Source organism: Arachis stenosperma, chromosome 3 (assembly GCF_014773155.1).
Source record: "Arachis stenosperma cultivar V10309 chromosome 3, arast.V10309.gnm1.PFL2, whole genome shotgun sequence".
NCBI lineage: Eukaryota > Viridiplantae > Streptophyta > Magnoliopsida > Fabales > Fabaceae > Arachis > Arachis stenosperma.
This window is the reverse complement of record NC_080379.1, coordinates 74,887,082-74,909,852: the sequence shown is the minus strand read 5'-3', so window position 1 is coordinate 74,909,852 and position 22,771 is coordinate 74,887,082. Positions and strand designations below refer to the sequence as shown.

The 22,771-nt window shown below is 39.9% G+C and overlaps 1 protein-coding gene and 1 non-coding gene across 2 annotated transcripts; both read left to right on the top strand.

The window, feature by feature from the left end:
• Nucleotides 1-2,968: 2,968 nt before the first annotated feature.
• Nucleotides 2,969-4,017, top strand: LOC130966268 (uncharacterized). The gene is made up of 2 exons (XM_057891056.1): nt 2,969-3,500; nt 3,974-4,017. The coding sequence occupies exons 1-2, from the start codon at nt 2,969-2,971 to the stop codon at nt 4,015-4,017; spliced, it is 576 nt and encodes a 191-aa protein (XP_057747039.1).
• A 17,002-nt stretch (nt 4,018-21,019) lies between these two features.
• On the top strand, nt 21,020-21,123 carry LOC130972470 (small nucleolar RNA R71). The gene has a single exon (XR_009083636.1). It is a non-coding gene; the product is annotated as a small nucleolar RNA R71 (small nucleolar RNA).
• Nucleotides 21,124-22,771: the final 1,648 nt, after the last annotated feature.

Below are 22,771 nucleotides of genomic sequence, written 5' to 3'. Positions count from 1 at the left end.
TTCTTTTAGAGAGAGAAGCTCCCCTTTCTCTCTAGAATTTAGGTTTTCTTAGTTAGTTTCTCTTTACTTTCAGTCTCTAATCCATGTTTTGATGTAAATTTGATGATTGGATTTTTAACGGTTTAGAATTTCACTAATGGAATCTCGTTGTAAAGTATAGTTTCCAAACCAACAATAATCCTTTCATACAAAATTTTGTTTGTCACAGGTACAAACACCTAAAATCTGTAAACCGAAGTATTGGAACCTCGGGTTGTCTCTCAAAGGAATTGCAGGGTAATGTTCTTATTATTGGTTATGAGTTTGTATATTTTGGGGTTTTGGAGTAAGAAACAAGAAAAGTAAATGACAATGGAATTCAAATGATAAAACGGTCTTGGCAAGAATTGGCGATTAAGGATCTCTATCCTTATTACTAACCACAACATGATAATTGTAAGGATTAATCCCACTAAGTCATCCTCTAACTAATGGTAAAGGAAAGTCAAATGAGCTATATCAATCCAAGTCCATAAGTCTTAGCTTTCCACTAATTCAATTAGTGAGAACTAGAGTTAATGGCTATCAATCATTAATCACTTGGACATTAGTAACTCAAGAATTCCTAAGTTACCTTCCCAAGCCAAGAACCTAGAATTCTACTCTAACATACTTCCAAGCATTTCATCAAACACTTGGAAGGCACAAAAGAAAAGCATAGTAATTCAACAACAAGAATGAATTCTAACAACAATTGAATGCAAGGAATTAACAATAACACTTAAGAAAATCACAATTAACATGAATTACCTCGAGTTGCATTAAAAGAGAAATAGAAGAACAAAGGTAGATCCATAACAAAGTATGAGAATTACAAGAATTAAAGCACAAAACTAGATAGAGGAGGAGTAGAGGAGCAAGAATTAATAGAGAAAAAGTGAATCAAAGCAAGAATTAAACCTAGATCTAAAGAGGAATTAAACCTAATCCTAATCCTAATTCTAGAGAGAAGTGAGAGCTTCTCTCTCTAAAAACTAAACATAAAACTAGATCTAATGTGTAAATGTGTGATCCTAGATGAGTGAATGATCAAAAGATGCCTTCCCCTTCAATCCTTGATTCCTTTTTATCTTTTCCCGCCAAAAACTCAGCTCTAAATGGGGTTAGAAACCCTCAAAAATTGCCAGGCACGAGTTCTACTAAAGGAGTCACGTGCGGCCTTCGGTGCGGACGTGCACAATGCGCGTGCGCGTCCATGGGGATTTCCTTAATCTGCACAGGAGCGTACGGTACGCATGCGCACCCATGGTGTTTTCTAAATCTTTGGCTTTCCATGATTTCTCCCCTTTGTATGCTTTCCTCTTCATTCATTTGATCCATTTCTAGCCCTATTCAATCTAAAATCACTAGCAAACGCATCAAGGCATCTAATGGAATCAAGGAGAGATTAAAATCATCAAGTTAAAGGTCTAAAAAGCACGTTTTCACCTCTAAGCACAACTAAGGAGAATCACAAAACTATGCTAATTCATTGAATAAATGTGAGGAAAGGTTACTAAAATGCTTTAAATTCAACACAAGATAAATACTAAAAACGGGGTTTATCAAGTTTCATTTATGTTTTCATGCTCTTTTGTCTTGATCTTCTTCATTTCTCTTGTTATTTTCTTTATTTTATTACTTTTATGTTATGAACACTCTTGTTGAATTTAATTTCATTTAATGCAAATTTATGTTTCCATGTCATTATTGCTTTCTTTAGTTGTTATTATTAATTTCTTACTTTTGGTAGTTAGATTTTATTTTTAGTGCAATTTAATATTATTTTATTTCCATGCATACTAAGTGTTTGATAAAAATGCTTGGCTTAGTTTTTACTTAGTGTTTCTTCACTCTTGGCTTGGAATTGAGAACTTTGGTGACCTTTGAGCCATTAATGTGCATTCTTGATTGATACATTTGAGTAGTTAGTTGATTTGGTTTCCACTAACTCTGAGTCTTCCTTAATAGAGTTGACTAGGACTTGTGGATTGGAATTAATTATGTCTATTCGACTTATCCTCAATGTTAGGGTTGACTAAATAGGATTAACTCTTCATAATCATATACACTTCTGAGAGGAACCCTGTGAACTTTGAGACTACTCAGAAGAAAGGAGTCTTGAAGGTAGACACCGTTGATGCCATCTTGGCTCAAACCAAGATCATGTCCCAACAGATTAGTATGATTTCTCAGCACTTGAGTGGGATGCAAGTCTCAGCTGTCAATACTCAAGATGCATCCCATAACATGACTGGAAGTTACAACTAGGGGGATGCTTGTGGCTATGCTCAACCCACTACTGAGCAAGTTAATTATATGGAAAATTCCTCCAGAAATCCTAATAATGATCCCTATGCCAATACATTCAATCACGGATGGAGGAATCACCCTAATTTTGGGTAGAGGGAGCAGCCATAAAGGCCCCAACAAAACTTCAACAATAACCAGGTTTAACAACCGACAGTTCTAACCCTCCCAGTAGCAACAAGGATCCTCTCAGAACCAGGACACTCCTCACTTAGCCATACTAGTTACTGAACTTTTCAAAACTACTCACAGCTTTATGCAAGAGACAAGAGCTTCAATTTGGAACTTGGAAGTTCAAGTGGGTCAGCTGAGTAAGAGGATACCTAAGAGACCTCCTAACACTCTTTCCGATGACACAGAGGTAAATCCAAGAGAAGAGTGCAAAGCTCTGAACATGGCCAAAGAGGTCAAGCCTAAAGAGGTGCATGTTGCTAAGGAACTGAAGGAAGAAAAGGCTTCAGAAAAGGCTTGAAGCACATTGTTACACGCCCCATTGTTGGCACAGGAGGCTGAAGTACCACACTCTCAGAAGCTTCATGAGGAGACCAAGGATGAGTAGTTCACTCAATTCTTAGAAATCTTTAAAAAATTGCACATCAATATTCCTTTTGCTGAGGTTTTGGAGAAGATACCTCCCTATATGGCTTTCATGCAAAGCCTACTCTCTAAGAAGAAGGCCTTGAAAGGAGATGAAAATGTGGTCATGACCAAGGAGTGCAGGGCACTAATTCAGAGGAAGCTACTCAAGAAGATGTCAGATCCAGAAAGCTTCCTGATTCCCTGTACCATTAGGACTATTACTTTTGAGAAGGTACTATGTGATATTTGTTCAAACAAAAACTTGATGCATCTATCTGTGATGAAGAAGCTGGGAATCCAAGAAGCACAAGAAACAAGGATAACCCTACAAATGGCTGACAAGTCTCTAAGGCAGGAATATGGGCTAGCGGAGAACGTACTGGTCAAGGTTGGAGAACTCTTCATCCCTGCAGATTTTGTGATACTTCTTGACATGGAAGAGGAAATAGATGTCTCCATCATCCTAGGAATGCCATTCCTAACCACTGGAAGAGCCCTTATTGATGTTGAGAAAGGTGAAATGGTGCTGAGGTTGCATGAAGACTGGATGATTTTCAAGATTTTTAAACCTCCACCACTCTCTGATAAAGGAGGTACTTGCATGAATCCACTGCACATCCTCCTTTGGTGGGAACCAATACTACTCCTCCTGACATTAAACCTAAGTTTACTGTTGGGTGTTCTTTGTCCACCAAGGAAGGAGATCCTAAGAAGAAGGTACCCAAAGGCTTTTGGAATAAGAAGATTTCAAGTAAGGACTTCTCACTTGGGATGACAGTGGTATTCACTACATGTCTAGTCATGCCACATACTGTGAATAGGATCCTGTCTCTAGAACATATTGAGCTGATTCATGAGAGCATAGGGAAGAAGTTCACAATGAGTCGGTGAAGATCTGAGCCCCTATAATCCTTCTCCTTAGAGGAGCTGACTGTCAAGCTAGTGACGGTAAAGAAGTGCTTGTTGGGAGGCAACCCAACCATAAGTATTCTTTAGTATTTTCCATTTTATTTCTGTTTTGATTTCAGTTTTAATCTCGTTGAGTTTTCAATTTTTGTTTTCATAGTTTTCCTAGGTTTTCTAATGTTTGTGATCGTGCGTGATGTTTAGAACTGGGATGGGAAGACTTAGATAGAGAAACAGAATGCCCTAGAGCAAGAAGGCTTGGGCACTTGGTGTGCAAAATTGGAACTCGCACAATTGAACTGGCAAGTGCACTAGGTCGTCCAAGTAATACCTCAGGTGAGTGAGGGTCGATCCCACGAGGATTGTCAAATTGCACAAGCTATGGTTATCTTGCAGATTTTAGTAAGGCATAGAGAAAGATAGTGGTTGTTGTAAGCGTATAAAGTAAACAATCAATAAAGAAAAGATGTAGAACCAATGATAAGAAATCAGTTAAGGCCTTGGAGATGCTTGTACTTCTGGATTAATACTTCTTATTGACTACTTTAACTATGAGTGATTCATTCAATTGCAAGGTTGTAAGTGATTAAAGCCAAGGTCGGTAGTAATTAATCTCCTCTGATCCACACCAAATGCCAGGGTCAGTGGTCATTCGCTCTGAACAAGGGTAAAGCTCACACAATTCAATCTCTGGTGATCCTACTCAAAATGCCACAAACAAGGTTATATCTTCCAGATCGATGAATGAAGCTCAGGATTCTAGCCTTAGCGCCATAGTGACCTCAATTACCAATGACGAACGAGATTTTCTGTCACTTATCCCAATTATCCTAGATACACTCTTGGAACCTATGATGCATTCTCATATTGCAGCTGAATACTATCCTGTTAGGGACTCGCTAGAACTCATGTGGAATAAGGGGTCATACTTCCGTTCCACCCCAGATTCATAAGGATGAAGAACAAAAATGCATCATAGAATAGAATTAAAAGTATATTAAAGTAGAAAAATAATGATATTAATCCATGGGAATGAGCAGAGCTCCTATCCTTAACATAGGAGGTGTAGTTGCCCATACTTTATAGAGAAAAATAGAAAAATGTGTGATATGTTCGAAGATCCTTTACAAGAGTGGTGCACGAAATTGCAATCACACTTTTGCAATCCCGCACAACTAACCAGCAAGTGCACTGGGTCGTCCAAGTAATACCTTACGTGAGTAAGGGTCGATCCCACGGAGATTGTCGGCTTGAAGCAAGCTATGGTTATCTTGTAACTCTTAGTCAGGATATCAAAAATTATTAGGATTGATTGTGAAAAGCAAAAGAACATGAAATAAGTACTTGTTTTGCAGTAATGGAGAATAGGTTGAGGTTTTGGAGATGCTCTGTCTTCTGAACCTCTGCTTTCCTACTGTCTTCTTCTTCAAACACGCAAGGCTCCTTCCATGGCAAGCTGTATGTAGGGTTTCACCGTTGTCAATGGCTACCTCCCATCCTCTCAGTGGAAATGTTCAACGCACCCTGTCACGGCACGGCTATCTAGCTGTCGGTTCTCGATCATGTCGGAATAGAATCCAGTGATTCTTTTGCGTCTGTCACTAACGCCCCACAATCGCGAGTTTGAAGCTCGTCACAGTCATTCACTCATTGAATCCTACTCAGAATACCACAGACAAGGTTTAGACCTTCCGGATTCTCTTGAATGCCGCCATCAATTCTAGCTTATACCACGAAGATTCCGATTAAAGAATCCAAGAGATATCTACTCAATCTAAGGTAGAATGGAGGTGGTTGTCAGGCACACGTTCATGGTTGAGAATGATGATGAGTGTCACGGATCATCACATTCATCAGGTTTAGGCACAAGTGATATCTTAGAATAGAAGCAAGCATGATTGAATGAAAAACAGTAGTAATTGCATTAATCCATCAAGACACAGCAGAGCTCCTCACCCCCAACCATGGGGTTCAGAGACTCATGCCGTAGAAGATACAATGAGAAACGTGTAAAGTGTCATGAGGTACAGATACAGTGTCAAAAGATCCTATTAATAGTGAACTAGTAACCTAGGGTTTACAGAATTGAGTAAATGACAGAAAAATCCACTTCCGGGCCCACTTGGTGTGTGCTTGGGCTGAGCATTGAAGCATTTTCGTGTAGAGACTCTTTCTGGAGTTAAACGCCAGCTTTTATGCCAGTTTGGGCGTTTAACTCCAATTTTTATGCCAGTTCCAGCGTTAAACGCTGGGAATTCTGAAGCTGATTTGCAACGCCGGTTTGGGCCATCAAATCTCGGGCAAAGTATGGACTATTATACATTGCTGAAAAGCCCAGAATGTCTACTTTCCAACGCCGTTGAGAGCGCGCCAATTGGGCTTCTGTAGCTCCAGAAAATCCACTTCGAGTGCAGGGAAGTCAGAATCCAACAGCATCTGCAGTCCTTTTCAGCCTCTAAATCAGATTTTTGCTCAGGACCCTCAATTTCAGATAGAAAATACCTGAAATCACAGAAAAACACACAAACTCATAGTAAAGTCCAGAAAAGTGAATTTTAACTAAAAAATAATAAAAATATAATAAAAACTAACCAAAATATACTAAAAACATACTCAAAACAATGCCAAAAAGCGTATAAATTATCCGCTCATCACAACACCAAACATAAATTGTTGCTTGTCCCCAAGCAACTGAAAATCAAAATAGAATAAAAAGAAGAGAATATACTATAGACTCCAAAATATCAAAGAAACTTAGCTCCAATTAGATGAGCGGGACTAGTAGCTTTTTGCTTCCGAACAGTTTTGGCATCTCGCTTTATCCTTTGAAGTTTAGAATGATTGGCATCTATAAGAACTCAGAACTCAGATAGTGTTATTGATTCTCCTAGTTAAGTATGATGATTCTTGAACATAGCTACTTTATGAGTCTTGGCTGTGGCCCAAAGCACTCTGTCTTCCAGTATTACCACCGGATACATACATGCCACAGACACATACTTGGGTGAACCTTTTCAGATTGTGACTCAGCTTTGCTAGAGTTCCCAATTAGAGGTGTCCAGGGTTCTTAAGCACACTCTTTTTGCCTTGGATCACAACTTTATTTCTTTCTTTTTCTTTTTCTTTTTCTTTTTTTTCGTTTTTTTTTGCTTTTTCTTGCTTCAAGAATCAATTTGATGATTTTTCCGATCCTCAATAACAGTTCTCCCTTTCCATCATTCTTTCAAGAGCCAACAATTTTAACATTCTTAAAACAACAAATTCAAAAGACATATGCACTGTTCAAGCATTCATTCAGAAAACAAAAAGTATTGTCACCACATCAAACTAATTCAACTAGTTTCAGAGATGAATTCGAAATCCTGTACTTCTTGTTCTTTTGTGATTAAAGCATTTTTCATTTAAGAGAGGTGATGGATTCATAGGACATTTATAGCTTTAAGACATGAACTTTAAATTTTATTAATCATGAACTAAGAACAAGACTCAAAAATAGATATAAGATAAGACTAATAATAATAGAACTCAAAAAAAAAAATTTAAATAGGCTCCTAATGATAGAGGTTATCACAGAGTTAGGACTCAACAACCTTGATTTTGAGAAGTGGATGCTCCCTCCACTTGAGGGGAGAGCTTTTGGCGTTTCATCTCTTGAAGTTCACGCCCCTGCTTCTCTTGTTCCTTCAGCAATTTGCAGAGCATGCAGTTCTGATTCTGCTGTTCTTCCTTAAGTTGCTCCATAGTTTCTTGCAACTTGGTGATAGATGCTTCTAGGCTGGCCCAGTAGTCAATTTCAGGCAATTCAGGGAGGAACTCCTGCGCCCTCTTTTTGATAGAATTGTCTTGCATTTGTCCTTCCATTGACTTCTTGGTGATTGGATGTTCAATGGGTATGAATTCATCTACTCCCATCTTCACCCCAGCCTCTTTACAGAGCAAGGAGATCAAGCTTGGGTAAGCCTGTTTGGCTTCAGTGGAATTCTTATTTGCAATTGTGTAGATCTCACAAGCAATCAGATGATGAACCTCCACTTCTTTTCCAAGCATAATGCAATGAATCATCACTGCTCTCTTGATGGTGACCTCAGAACGGTTGCTAGTGGGCAATATGGAACGCCCAATAAAGTCTAGCCAACCTCTTGCAATTGGTTTGTTTTCCTCTAGGAGCCATGATCTTGATAAATCTTGGCCTTGATTAGACAGAACTGATACCCTTCTAATCACTGGGTTGCCTCCCAGCAAGCGCTTCTTTATTGTCTTTAGCTGGACCTTCACTGAAAATCACTCAAGTCTCAGTTTTGAGCATTCTTGCTCAAAATTGCTTTCAAGATAATGCTTGATCCTCTGTCCATTAACAATGAACTTCTTGTCAGAATCAGTATCCTGAAGCTCAACATATCCATATGGTGATACTCCTGTAATCACATACGGACCCCTCCAGCGGGACTTAAGCTTTCCTGGGAACAATCTGAGCCTAGAGTTGAAGAGCAGGACCTTTTGTCCTGGCTCAAAAACTCTGGATGACAATTTCTTGTCATGCCACTTCTTTGCGTTTTCCTTATAAATTTTTGCATTTTCAAAGGCATTGAGTCTGAATTCCTCTAGCTTATTTAGCTGGAGCAATCTTTTTTCACCAGCTAACTTAGCATCCATGTTTAGGAATCTGGTTGCCCAGTAGGCTTTATGTTTCAGTTCCACGGGTAGATGACAGGCCTTCCCATACACCAGTTGGTATGGAGAGGTTCCGATAGGAGTCTTGTATGCTGTTCTGTATGCCCAAAGAGCATCATCCAAGCTCTTTGCCCAATCCTTTCTACGGGCAATAACAGTCCGTTCCAGGATTCTTTTGAGCTCTCTGTTAGAGACCTCAGCTTGCCCATTTGTCTGTGGGTGATACGGAGTTGCTACTTTGTGGCTAATTCCATATCTAACCATAGCAGAGTACAGTTGTTTATTGCAGAAATGGGTGCCTCCATCACTGATCAGTACTCTGGGAACACCAAACCTGCTGAAGATGTGTTTCTGGAGGAATTTCAGCACGGTCTTGGTATCATTATTGGGTGTGGCAATTGCTTCCGCCCATTTAGATACATAGTCTACTGCCACTAGAATATAAGTGTTTGAGTATGATGGTGGGAAGGGACCCATGAAGTCAATTCCCCATACATCAAACAATTCAATCTCTAAGATCCCTTGTTGTGGCATGGCGTAACCATGAGGCAAGTTACCAGCTCTTTGGCAACTATCACAGTTACGCACAAACTCTCGGGCATCTCTATAGAGAGTAGGCCAGTAGAATCCGCATTGGAGGACCTTGGTTGCTGTTCGCTCACCTCCAAAATGTCCTCCATATTGTGATCCATGGCAATGCCATAGGAATCTTTGTGCTTCCTCTCTGGGTACACATCTGCGGATTATTCCGTCTGCGCATCTCTTAAAGAGATATGGCTCATCCCATAGGTAGTACTTGGCATCTGAAATTAGTTTTTTTCTCTGCACTCTGCTGTACTCCTGGGGTATGAACCTCATAGCTTTGTAATTTGCAATATCTGCAAACCATGGAGCCTCCTGAATGGCGAAAAGTTGCTCATCTGGAAAGGTCTCAGAGATCTCAGTAAGAGGGAGGGACGCCCCAACTACTGGTTCTATTCGGGACAGATGATCAGCTACTTGATTCTCTGTCCCTTTTCTATCTCTTATTTCTATATCAAACTCTTGCAGAAGCAACACCCATCTTATGAGCCTGGGTTTTGAATCCTGCTTTGTGAGTAAGTATTTAAGAGCAGCATGGTCAGTGTACACAATCACCTTTGATCCTACCAAATAGGATCTAAACTTGTCAATGGCATAGACCACTGCAAGTAACTCTTTTTCTGTGGTTGTGTAATTCTTCTGTCCGTCATTTAGAACACGGCTGGCATAATAAATGACGTGCAGAAGCTTGTTATGCCTCTGTCCCAACACTGCACCAATGGCATGGTCACTGGCATCACACATTAATTCGAATGGTAATGTCCAGTCTGGTGCAGAGATGACTGGTGCTGTGACCAGCTTGGCTTTCAGGGTCTCAAATGCCTACAAATACTGTGTGTCAAACACAAATGGTGTGTCAGCAGCTAGCAGGTTGCTCAGAGGTTTTGCAATTTTCGAAAAATCCTTTATAAACCTTCTGTAGAATCCTGCATGCCCCAGAAAGCTTCTGATTGCCTTAACATTGGCAGGTGGTGGTAATTTTTCAATTACCTCTACATTTGCCTTATCCACCTCTATTCCCTTGCTTGAAATTTTGTGCCCAAGGACAATTCCTTCAGTCACCATAATGTGACATTTCTCCCAGTTTAAAACCAGGTTAGTCTCTTGGCACCTTTTCAAGACAAGTGCTAGGTGGTTAAGACAGGAGCTGAATGAGTCTCCATATACTGAGAAGTCATCCATGAAGACTTCCAGGAATTTCTCTACCATATCAGAGAAGATGGATAACATGCATCTCTGAAAGGTTGCAGGTGCATTACACAAACCAAAAGGCATTCTTCTGTAGGCAAACACGCCAGAAGGACAAGTGAATGCTGTTTTCTCTTGGTCCTGAGGGTCTACTGCAATTTGGTTGTAGCCTGAATAGCCATCCAAAAAGCAATAATAATCATGACCAACTAGTCTTTCTAGCATTTGGTCTATGAATGGCAAAGGAAAATGATCCTTTCTGGTGGCTGTATTGAGCCTTCTATAGTCGATACACATGCGCCACCCAGTGACTGTTCTTGTAGGAACCAGTTCATTTTTTTCATTATGAACTACTGTCATGCCTCCCTTTTTGGGGACAACTTGGACAGGGCTCACCCAGGGGCTATCAGAAATAGGATAAATAATCCCAGCCTCTAGTAATTTAGTGACCTCTTTCTGCACCACCTCCTTCATGGCTGGATTTAGCCGCCTTTGTGGTTGGACCACTGGTTTGGCATTATCCTCCAATAGGATCTTGTGCATGCACCTTGCTGGGCTAATGCCCTTAAGATCACTTATGGACCACCCAAGAGCTGTCTTGTGTGTCCTTAGCACTTGAATCAGTGCTTCCTCTTCCTGTGGATTTAAAGCAGAGCTTATAATCACTGGAAAAGTGTCACCTTCTCCCAGAAACGCATACTTCAGGGATGGTGGTAGTGGTTTGAGTTCAGGTTTGGGAGGCTTATCCTCCTCTTGAGGAATTTTCAAAAATTCTTTTGTTTCCTCTAGCTCTTCTTGATCAGGCTGAGCATTCTTGAAGATGTTCTCAAGCTCTGATTCTAGACTTTCAATCATATTGACCTCTTCCACTAAAGAGTCAATAATGTCAGCGCCCATGCAGTCATTTGATGTGTCTGGATGCTGCATAGCTTTTACAGCATTCAACTTGAACTCATCCTCATTGACTCTCAGGGTTACTTCCCCTTTTTGTACGTCAATGAGAGTTCGTCCAGTTGCTAGGAAAGGTCTTCCTAGAATGAGAGTTGCACTCTTGTGCTCTTCCATTTCCAGCACTACAAAGTCAGTTGGAAAGGCAAATGGCCCAACCTTGACAATCATGTCCTAAATTATGCATGATGGATATTTAATGGAGCCATCAGCAAGTTGGAGGCATATCCGGGTTGGTTTGACTTCTTCAGTCAACCTAAGCTTCCTGATAGTGGATGCAGGTATTAGATTGATGCTTGCTCCAAGGTCACACAGGGCTGTCTTGGTGCAAGCACCTTCTAATGTGCATGGTATCATAAAGCTTCCTGGATCTTGAAGCTTTTCTGGTAAGCTTTTCAGAATGACTGCACTGCATTCTTCAGTGAGAAACACTTTTTCAGTTTCTCTCCAATCCTTCTTATGGCTTAAGATTTCCTTCATGAATTTAGCATAAGAAGGTATTTGCTCAAGTGCCTCTGCAAACGGAATCTTTATTTCAAGACTCCTTAGATAGTCTGCAAAGCGGGCAAATTGCTTATCCTGTTCCGCTTGGCGGAGTTTCTGAGGATAAGGCATCTTGGCTTTATATTCTTCAACCTTGGTTGCTGCAGGTTTATTCCTTACAGAAGTGGTTGGAGAAGCCTTTTTAGAGGGGTTACTATCAGCACTTGCAGGTGTCTGGTTCCCCTCTGGCGTTTGAATGCCAGGATTGGGTGGAAAATGGGCGTTTAACGCCAACTTTTCCCCCTTTTCTGGCGTTTGAACGCCAGAACTGGGCAGGGAATGGGCGTTTAACGCCAGCTTTCCCTCCTTTTCTGGCGTTTGAACGCCAATAGTATTCCTCTCTGGGCTCTTACTGTCCTCAGAGGGATTTTGGATAGTGGTTTGGCCATCCTCTGTCAATGGCTCCTTTATTGACTTTTTGCTACTTTGAGTAGTGTTATTCAATGTCTTCCCACTCCTCAGTTGAACTGCTTGGCATTCTTCTGTTATCTGTTTAGATAGCTGCTGTTTTGCCTGATTTAGCTGTGATTCTATGTTCTTGTTAGCAATTTTAGTCTCTTGGAGCATCTCTTTAAATTCTGCTAACTGTTTTGTCATCAAGTGTAATTGTTGAGTAAGCTCAACCATCTGTTCTTGGGGATTAGGATCAGTGGCTAATGCCATAACTTCCTTTTGTGTAGAGGACTCATTGCTAGAGTACAAATGTTAATTTCTAGCAACTGTATCTATAAGCTCTTGAGCCTCCTCAATCGTCTTCCTCATATGTATAGATCCACTAGCTGAGTAGTCTAGAGACATCTGAGCTTTTTCTGTAAGCCCATAGTAGAAGATGTCTAACTGTACCCACTCTGAAAACATTTCAGAGGGGCATTTTCTTAGCATACCTCTATACCTCTCCCAGGCATTATAAAGGGATTCATTATCCTCTTGTTTAAAGCCTTGGATGTCCAGCCTTAGCTGTGTCATCCTTTTTGGAGGGTAAAATTGATTCAGGAATTTGTCTGATAACTGTTTCCATGTCTTTATGCTTGCTGTAGGTTGGTTATTTAACCACCTCTTAGCTTGATCTTTTACAGCAAATGGAAACAGTAATAATCTGTAGACATCCTGATCCACCTCTTTATCACGTACTGTGTTAGCAAGTTATAAGAATTGTGCCAGAAACTCAGTAGGTTCTTCCTGTGGAAGACCGGAATACTGGCAATTTTGCTGCACCATGATAATGAGTTGAGGGTTTAGCTCAAAGCTGCTTGCTTTGATGGGAGGTATACAGATGCTACTCCCATATGCAGCAGTAATGGGGTTAGCATATGACCCCAGAGTCCTTTTGGACTGTTCATTCCCACTTATGTCCATGATGGAGAAAAGGGAATTGATGTGAATAGTAATCAAGATATATACGTATATATATATTTTTGAAAAGAGGAAAGATAAAAACAACAAAGGGACACCAAACTTAAAATTTTTCAGAAAATCAAACATGAATTTTCGAAAACCTAAAGAAAAACACAAAGAAGACACCAAACTTATTTAAAAGATCAAAAAGGGACTAAGAACATGCAAATTCGAAAATTAAAAGAAAAACAAAAGCATGCAATTGACACCAAACTTAAAATATGAATACACTCAAATAAAAGACTCTAAACCAACAAAATTAAAACAGTCCTAATCTAAGCAACAAGATAGACCGTCAGTTGTCCAAACTCGAACAATCCCCGGCAACGGCGCCAAAAACTTGGTGCACGAAATTGCAATCACACTTTTGCAATCCCGCACAACTAACCAGCAAGTGCACTGGGTCGTCCAAGTAATACCTTACGTGAGTAAGGGTCGATCCCATGGAGATTGTCGGCTTGAACCAAGCTATGGTTATCTTGTAACTCTTAGTCAGGATATCAAAAATTATTAGGATTGATTGTGAAAAGCAAAAGAACATGAAATAAGTACTTGTTTTGCAGTAATGGAGAATAGGTTGAGGTTTTGGAGATGCTCTGTCTTCTGAACCTCTGCTTTCCTACTGTCTTCTTCTTCAAACACGCAAGGCTCCTTCCATGGCAAGCTGTATGTAGGGTTTCACCGTTGTCAATGGCTACCTCCCATCCTCTCAGTGGAAATGTTCAACGCACCCTGTCACGGCACGGCTATCCAGCTGTCGGTTCTCGATCATGTCGGAATAGAATCCAGTGATTCTTTTGCGTCTGTCACTAACCCCCCACAATCGCGAGTTTGAAGCTCGTCACAGTCATTCACTCATTGAATCCTACTCAGAATACCACAGACAAGGTTTAGACCTTCCGGATTCTCTTGAATGCCACCATCAATTCTAGCTTATACCACGAAGATTTCGATTAAAGAATCCAAGAGATATCTACTCAATCTAAGGTAGAACGGAGGTGGTTGTCAGGCACACATTCATGGTTGAGAATGATGATGAGTGTCACGGATCATCACATTCATCAGGTTTAGGCACAAGTGATATCTTAGAATAGAAGCAAGCATGATTGAATGAAAAACAGTAGTAATTGCATTAATCCATCAAGACACAGCAGAGCTCCTCACCCCCAACCATGGGGTTCAGAGACTCATGCCGTAGAAGATACAATGAGAAACGTGTAAAGTGTCATGAGGTACAGATACAATGTCAAAAGATCCTATTAATAGTGAACTAGTAACCTAGGGTTTACAAAATTGAGTAAATGACAGAAAAATCCACTTCCGGGCCCACTTGGTGTGTGCTTGGGCTGAGCATTGAAGCATTTTCGTGTAGAGACTCTTTCTGGAGTTAAACGCCAGCTTTTATGCCAGTTTGGGCGTTTAACTCCAATTTTTATGCCAGTTCCAGCGTTAAACGCTGGGAATTCTGAAGCTGATTTGCAACGCCGGTATGGGCCATCAAATCTCGGGCAAAGTATGGACTATTATACATTGCTGGAAAGCACAGGATGTCTACTTTCCAACGCCGTTGAGAGCGCGCCGATTGGGCTTTTGTAGCTCCAGAAAATCCACTTCGAGTGCAGGGAGGTCAGAATCCAACAACATCTACAGTCCTTTTCAGCCTCTAAATCAGATTTTTGCTCAGGACCCTCAATTTCAGCCAGAAAATACCTGAAATCACAGAAAAATACACAAACTCATAGTAATGTCCAGAAAAGTGAATTTTAACTAAAAACTAATAAAAATATAATAAAAACTAACCAAAATATACTAAAAACATACTCAAAACAATGCCAAAAAGCGTATAAATTATCCGCTCATCAAAGAGTGATTGATGCTACGATTATAGGAAATTGCACGATCGGCAAAAATTCCTTCCGGCAAGTGCACCGGTTATCGTCAAGTAAAAACTCACAATAGAGTGAGGTCGAATCCCACAAGGATTGGTTGAGTGAGCAATTCGGATTAGAAGTGTGTTCTAGTTGAGCGGAATCAAGATTTAGATGAGAATTGCGGAATGTAAAATTGGCGGGAAACGTAAATGGCAAGAAATTGAAATTTGCGGAATCTTAAATTGCATGAATTAAAGAGCGAGAAGCTAAATTGCTGAAATTAAAAAGGGATCGGGGTGATTGCATGAATTTAATTGCATAATGTAAAGAGAAAGTGGTAGATCAGAAATGGGGAATTCATTGGGTTTCAAGAGATATTGAGATCTCCGAATCAAAACATTTTTTATCCCTTCCTCAACCAATGCGTTCATTGAATTTTGCTTGGCAATCTTATATGATTGGATCCCAATCCCTTGGCTCACCAATTCTCTCTAAAAACAAACAAATTCCCAATCCCTTGGTTTAAATGTTCATAAGAAGAGATGACGCTCGATCACTGATTATACCACACAGTTTCATGAACCACAATTTGGTAGGATTACATGTCACAATATCCATCCAAACCCCAATCCAATTCACTGTGAGAAAGCTTCTCTAGCATGAATCCTCCATTCCTTTCCCAAGGTTCCGAAGGATTCCAATTATGGATAGTTTCTGTCCCAAGACAACTAACCAATGGAATTAGATCGAGAAGCTTTCTAACAAAAATTCAAGAGAAAAGATTGAAGAAGAAGATAAAAACTATTATTGATTCATTGAATTACAATAGAGCTCCCTAACCCAATGAAAGGGGGTTTAGTGAGTCATAGCTCTGAATTCAATTACAAAAAGTATGAAAACTCAAAAAATGATCCAAAGTCCTCTTACTAACTTAAATTTTATCCTATTTATACACTTTCTAAATTGAGCTTCTGTTGTGTTTCTTGGGCTTTGAGGCCTTTCCCTGATTTCCTTTTGCTTTGGGTTTATGATCCATAATCCTGATGAGGCTGTTGATCCAATTCTGTAACATTCATTGATCCAACTTAGTGATAATCAAGTAATGACACATGACTCAACAAATTGAAATTCCAGACTCATCAATTCTTCAGGCCCAATCCCATAAACCAGGATATTCAATTGGGTTTCATGCCAGAGTACGTTTAAGTTAATGTTTGTGCTCAAATGCTAACTTAAACTGCAATATCTTTGGCCCAGAAACCTTTTCAAATAGTGGCGTTTAAGTTGCAGTTTAAGCTTAAACTGCAACTTAAACGCCAGACACTTCCAGTGATGCCTTTTGTGGAAGCACGTTTAAGTTCCAGTTTAAGCTTAAACTAGAACTTAAACGTTGGACACTCCTGGAGGTGGTATAACTCAAGCACGTTTAAGCTTCAGTTTAAGGTTAAACTGAAGCTTAAACGTGGAAATGGAAGAAAGCAACCCTGGAGTGTGGAATGGTCGAACACGTTTAAGCTTCAGTTTAAGGTTAAACTGAAGCTTAAACATGGAAATGAAGAAAGCAACCCTGGAGGAGAATTTGGTCGAACACGTTTAAGCTTCAGTTTAAGGTTAAACTGAAGCTTAAACGTGGAAATGAAGAAAGCAACCCTGGAGGTGAATTTTGGTCGAACACATTTAAGCTCCAGTTTAAGGTTAAACTGGAGCTTAAACGTGGAAATGGCTCCCTGGTGCATTTCTCATTTCTGGCGTTTAACTTCCAGTTTAAGGTTAAACTGGAGGTTAAACGCCACTTTCAGCTTTTCCTTAGCTTTCATGATTTTGGCGTTTAAGCTCCAGTTTAAGCTTAAACTGGAGCTTAAACGCCACTGATAGTTCCCAGCATTATATGGCTTGGCAGTTTAAGTTCCAGTTTAAGCTTAAACTGGAACTTAAACTCCACATGTGATATTCAAGCTTCCTTTATTGATTTTGTTGCTTCCTTGCCTAGCCTCTTCTTCCCTGAAGTCATCCAAACAACTGCATCAAAGTCTTGCAAAATTTCATGAGAAATCTTCCATTCATAGCATTCAAGTAATATAACTAAAAACTCATGGAATTTGCATCAAAATCATACTGTTTGGATGGTTCATTGCTTTGTTATTCATTTAACCATTCTTGGTTACTTTAAGCTCAAGAAAATGCATAAAACAACTAAAATTAACAGAAAAATGCTAGTGAAACTAGCCTAAGATGCCTTGGCATCACACAACACCAAACTTAATACTTGCTTGTCCCTAAGCAAGTTCTGAGTTATTTGAGAAGAAAGTATGAAACAGAAAGCAATTACATTGGCTATATTAGCAAGCATTTGAAGTTCATCAGAAGGGTTTTATGCAGAAAGTTGCAGCATCACTTTTTCATTCTTATCAGGCAAGATTATCACTTTTTCACTGCATCCATTAAACACTGCTATGGCCTCTTGTTATTCTTATGTCCTTGGCACTTTTCTCTTCTTTGTTTTTCTTTTTCTTAGAGCTCCTTTGCTCCTTGTTTGCTCAGTGTCATGTGTTGCACAAGCCTTTGGCATTTTCTTTTTCTTATCAGTGCACTACACATATCCACTACAGGCATTTTAGTTCACATTTCTTCTTGAGACATTGGTGCCCAGCACCTCTTTGTGTGACTAAATGTTTTGTATTTAGGTTGCTCTTGATAATGGACTTTTGGTTGATAATCCCGGGTTAGTTAACCCAAGTTACCAAGTGTTGAAACACTCCTCAGAACCTATTCATCCAAGCATATCCTTAATACATAAACACCACAGGCATTTGTCTCAGAAGTTCAAACCATTGGTGCCTAGCTTATTTTCTCAATTTTTTTGCTTTTTGGTTGCCCTTTTTCAGTGGCTTTTTCTTCTTCTTTTTCTTTCTTTTTCATGGCCAAAGACATTTATTCATCAAGATCCATAGACAGTATTCAAACTTCTACACAAAAATGATAATTCTACACTCAATTTCCAGTGATCTGACTAAACAATCAAGCATGCATACCACCACTTAATTCTACATGATTTGTCACTAATTGAGCCAAGTTACTTTTGTTCAAACTTTTCTTTTATTTTTGGAAACAGAACAAGCATGGCAAGCATTTGTTTAAGAAGGTGAAGTTATATCCAAACATCTAGGCATTCACTTTATTCAAAGCAGTAAACCAACACTCATACTAAAAACTTCACATTCCAGAAAGATTTAACAATTACAGTTTAAACCAGAACAAGCATGCTTTTGTTTGCCTTTTAAAGAATGGTTAAGGAACAACACCACCTTGTGAAATTTCTTGTTTTCTCTTTGTTGCCAGGAAACAATTTGATTTCTCCTTCTTCTCCTAGTTGTTGCTTCATGTTCTTTCTAAGATCCTTGTTTCCTTTCCTGCAAAGAGTGATGAAGTTGCTTGCTTCTCAAGCACTTGAGTGGTTAGCTCAACTATGTATGGGCAAGTGTCTGAGTTTTAAGTTGGTGTGTGAACACCAAACTTAGTCTCCTACTTACTCCTCTGCTCTTTGAATCCTTGAATTCTCCTTGGAATGAAGTTGCTACTAAGGATTTTAAGCATTTCTGTGATTGCTTAGAATGGTTGTTCCTTTCATTTAATTCAAAGGTTATTGTGTTCAGTTGATCTGTATGGTGGAACACCAAACTTAGAGTCACACATTCCCCTTTGAATTATTGATCCACGAATTCATTGTTTGGTGTGAAACACCAAACTTAATTCTTTGCAATGCACAGAAATTACTTCACCTTTTTATTGAAACAAATAAAAGAAACAGCAAAGGAGTATTACCTCAGGTTGGGTTGCCTCCCAACAAGCACTTCTTTAACGTCACTAGCTTGACGGTTGTCCCTTATTAGGGTGGATTGTAGTGCTTGATGTCCTCTCCTCTCACTATGAAAACGTCCCCATTTGATTCCTTCATGATTTCCAAATGTTCCATAGAAAGAACTTTCTTGATTGTGAACACTTGAGGGAGCTGGGAAGGAATGGTTTTGAGGCCAGGTGGGATTGGCAGATAATGACTTGATATCACTTTATCTCCCGGAGAGAAACCTTCAGTGGAAATTTTCTTGTTTCTCCACCCTCTTGGCAATTTCTTTACAATTCTTCCCTCTCTCTTGAGGATTTCTTCATTGACCCTTATGCCAGGAGGATCCTTCTGATCTGTTTCTATTGATTCTTGTGGCTTTAACTCTTGCAATTCTTGTTTTCCTTCCAAGGACTGTTTCAGAGTTTCAGCTGCTGGATTGCTTTCCTCCAAACACAGATGGCTACTATCATCCTTAGGCTTTTCAGGTTCTGGTTCAGGCTCAGATGCATGTTTGAAAACATGGAAAATGAGCTGTTCATCATGTTTTCTCAAAATTAGCTCTCCTTGTTCTACATCTATGAGCGCTCTAGCAGTGGCTAGAAATGGCCTTCCCAGAATGATAGGGTGTAGGTAGCTTTCCTCAATGTCCAAAATGACAAAGTCTGTGGGGAAGAAATAATTTCCCACTTTCACCAGCACATTCTCAACTACCCCTTCAGCTTGCTTCTGAGTTTTGTTAGCCAGTTGTATGATTACATCAGTGGATCTCACCTCATTCAGTTGTAGCCTCTTCATAAGAGTCAGAGGCATCACATTTATGCTAGCTCCTAGATCACAGAATCCTCTGTCAATTTTTGTTTCCCCTATGATGCAGGGGATATGAAAACTTCCTGGGTCTGTTTTCTTAGAGACTATGTCCTTCTTGATGAGGGCACTGCATTCTTTGTTCATTATTACAGTTTGTCCTCCCTTCAAAACTCTTTTCTTGCTCAGCAATTCCTTCAAATACTTGATATGTGTAGGCATCTGCTGGAGAATCTCAAGAAAGGGAATATTGATATGGAGAGACTTAAATGTCTCTAAAAACCTTGAATATGTTTTCCCTTTTTCACCTCCTCCTAACCTCTGAGGAAATGGTGCTTTTGGTTGGTATGTTTCTAGCATGCCTTTATTTTGCAGTTCCTTGGCTTGCTCAGTTTCACTTTCCTGCTTAGCTTCTTCCACACCTTCCTTCAAGATTTCTGGCTCCTGTTCTGAGGGTCTGATTCCTTCTTCTTCTGAGACTTCCTTCAATATGGTGATGGCCTTGCATTCTTCCCATCTCACTCCCTTTTGTTCCCCTTTAGGATTCTTTTCTGTGTCACTAGGGAACACTGCAGTTGACTTGGGGGCCTGTTGAGATAGCTCTCCTACTCGAGACTCCATCCTCTTGAGTTTTTCACCATGGTTTCTTAAGGTAGATCTCACATCATCCCTAAAGCTTTTCAACTCACTTATGTCCTGACCCATGTTTGCAAGCATTCTTTCTATCCTGTTTAATTGATCTTGAAATTGTTGGTTCGGATTAGGTTGGGCAGGTTGATTATTTTGGCCATGATATGGTGGTTGGGAGTAAGTGTTTTGTGTGGCTTGGTATGATCTTTGGTTGGAGTTGTGGTATGTGGAATTGTTATGTTGGTTGGGGTTGTAAGGTTTGTGGTTTTGTGGTTGGGTTTGCTGGTTTCCCCACCCAAAGTTTGGGTGGTTTTTCCAGCCTGGGTTGTAAGTGTTGGAATGTGGATCATATGGTTGCCTTTGTTGATTTCCCACATAGTTGGTCTCTTCCCAATCACCTCCTTCAGTGCTTACTTCCTCTTGATCTTGTGTGTGTATTGCAGCCACTTGATTTGTTTCTAATTTCCTGGTGAGCTCTGCTAGTTGCTTAGCAAACACCTTGTTTTGGGCTAGAATTGTATCAACATGGTTCAGCTCCATGACTCCCTTAGTGTTGTGTCTCTCTGAAGCATAGTAGTACTCATTCTCAGCCACTGTCTCAATCACTTCAATGGCTTCTTCCACAGTCTTTTTCCTGTTCAATGAACCTCCTGATGAATGGTCTACAGCCCTCCTTGATTCATAAGAAAGTCCATCATAGAAAATATGCAATTGCACCCAGTCATGGAACATGTCTGGTGGGCATTTCCTTGTCAAATCCTTGAACCTCTCCCATGCCTCATAGAGAGTTTCACCATCTTGTTGTCTAAAAGTCTGAACCTCAGATCAAAGCCTATTGACCTTTTGTGGGGGGTAGAAACGTGCCAGAAACTTGCTTTCCACCTCATCCCAGGTTGTTAGGCTCCCCCTTGGGAATGATTCCAGCCACTTAGCTGCCTTGTCCCTAAGTGAAAATGGGAACAAGAGTAGTTTATAGGCATCTTCCTGGACTCCATTGGACTTCACAGTGTCGCAAATTCTCAGGAATTTTGTGAGATGTTGGTTTGGATCTTCATTAGCACTCCCACCAAATGAACAATGATTCTCCACCAGTGATATTAGCTGTGGTTTGAGTTCAAAATTGTTGGCCTGAATGGGTGGTTTCTGAATGCTGCTACCACAATTCCCAGAGGTTGGGTTTATGTATGATCCAAGAACCCTCCTCTTGGGAATGGCATTGTTTCCATCAGCTCTCTCATGGTTGTGAACTTCTCTATCCATGTTGAGATCTAGAGCTTCCTCAAAATTGTCCTCAGATTCTCCTTCAGATTCTTCTTCTCCCAGTACTCTCTTCCCTCTTGCTTCCCTTCCAAGTTTATGAAGGGTCCTCTCTGGTTCGGTATATGGAGGATTTGATGTCTCTCCTCTCCTACCTGTCATACAAGAACACAGCACAGGCAACAAACAAGTGAAATACTCTTGGTTAATGGAAGAGTATGGTTAGAGTAGTTGAGGAATTAATTCAAATAGTTAGTGAGTTAGTGTGTTAGTTGCTTGAATTTAAAGGCATAAAGAAAGAAAGCAAGTAATCAGAGTGCAGAAATTAAAATTCAACAAGTAACTTGAACTGAATTAACAAAACAAGAAAAATGCTCAATCTAGTTAACTTCCAATTTGAGAATTGTCAATCGAAAACCAATCCCCGGCAACGGCGCCATAAACTTGATGCTACGATTTTAGGAAATTGCACGATCGGCAAAAATTCCTTCCGGCAAGTGCACCGGTTATCGTCAAGTAAAAACTCACAATAGAGTAAGGTCGAATCCCACAAGGATTGGTTGAGTGAGCAATTCGGATTAGAAGTGTGTTCTAGTTGAGCGGAATCAAGATTTAGATGAGAATTGTGGAATGTAAAATTGGCGGGAAACGTAAATGGCAAGAAATTGAAATTTGCGGAATCTTAAATTGCATGAATTAAAGAGCGAGAAGCTAAATTGCTGAAATTAAAAAGGGATCGGGGTGATTGCATGAATTTAATTGCAGAATGTAAAGAGAAAGTGGTAGATCAGAAATGGGGAATTCATTGGGTTTCAGGAGATATTGAGATCTCCGAATCAAAACATCTTTTATCCCTTCCTCAACCAATGCGTTCATTGAATTTTGCTTGGCAATCTTATATGATTGGATCCCAATCCCTTGGCTCACCAATTCTCTCTAAAAACAAACAAATTCCGAATCCCTTGGTTTAAATGTTCATAAGAAGAGATGACGCTCGATCACTGATTATACCACACAGTTTCATGAACCACAATTTGGTAGGATTACATGTCACAATATCCATCCAAACCCCAATCCAATTCACTGTGAGAAAGCTTCTCTAGCATGAATCCTCCATTCCTTTCCCAAGGTTCCGAAGGATTCCAATTATAGATAGTTTCTTTCCCAAGACAACTAACCAATGGAATTAGATCGAGAAGCTTTCTAACAAAAATTCAAGAGAAAA

Excerpts from the sequence above, each read along its gene's own strand:
- LOC130966268 (XM_057891056.1), top strand. The coding sequence starts at position 2,969 with ATGGCTTTCATGCAAAGCCTACTCTCTAAGAAGAAGGCCTTGAAAGGA. Across the intron at positions 3,501-3,973 it reads ACCACTCTCTGATAAAGGAG|TTTTCCTAGGTTTTCTAATG; the intron begins GTACTTGCATGA and ends TTGTTTTCATAG.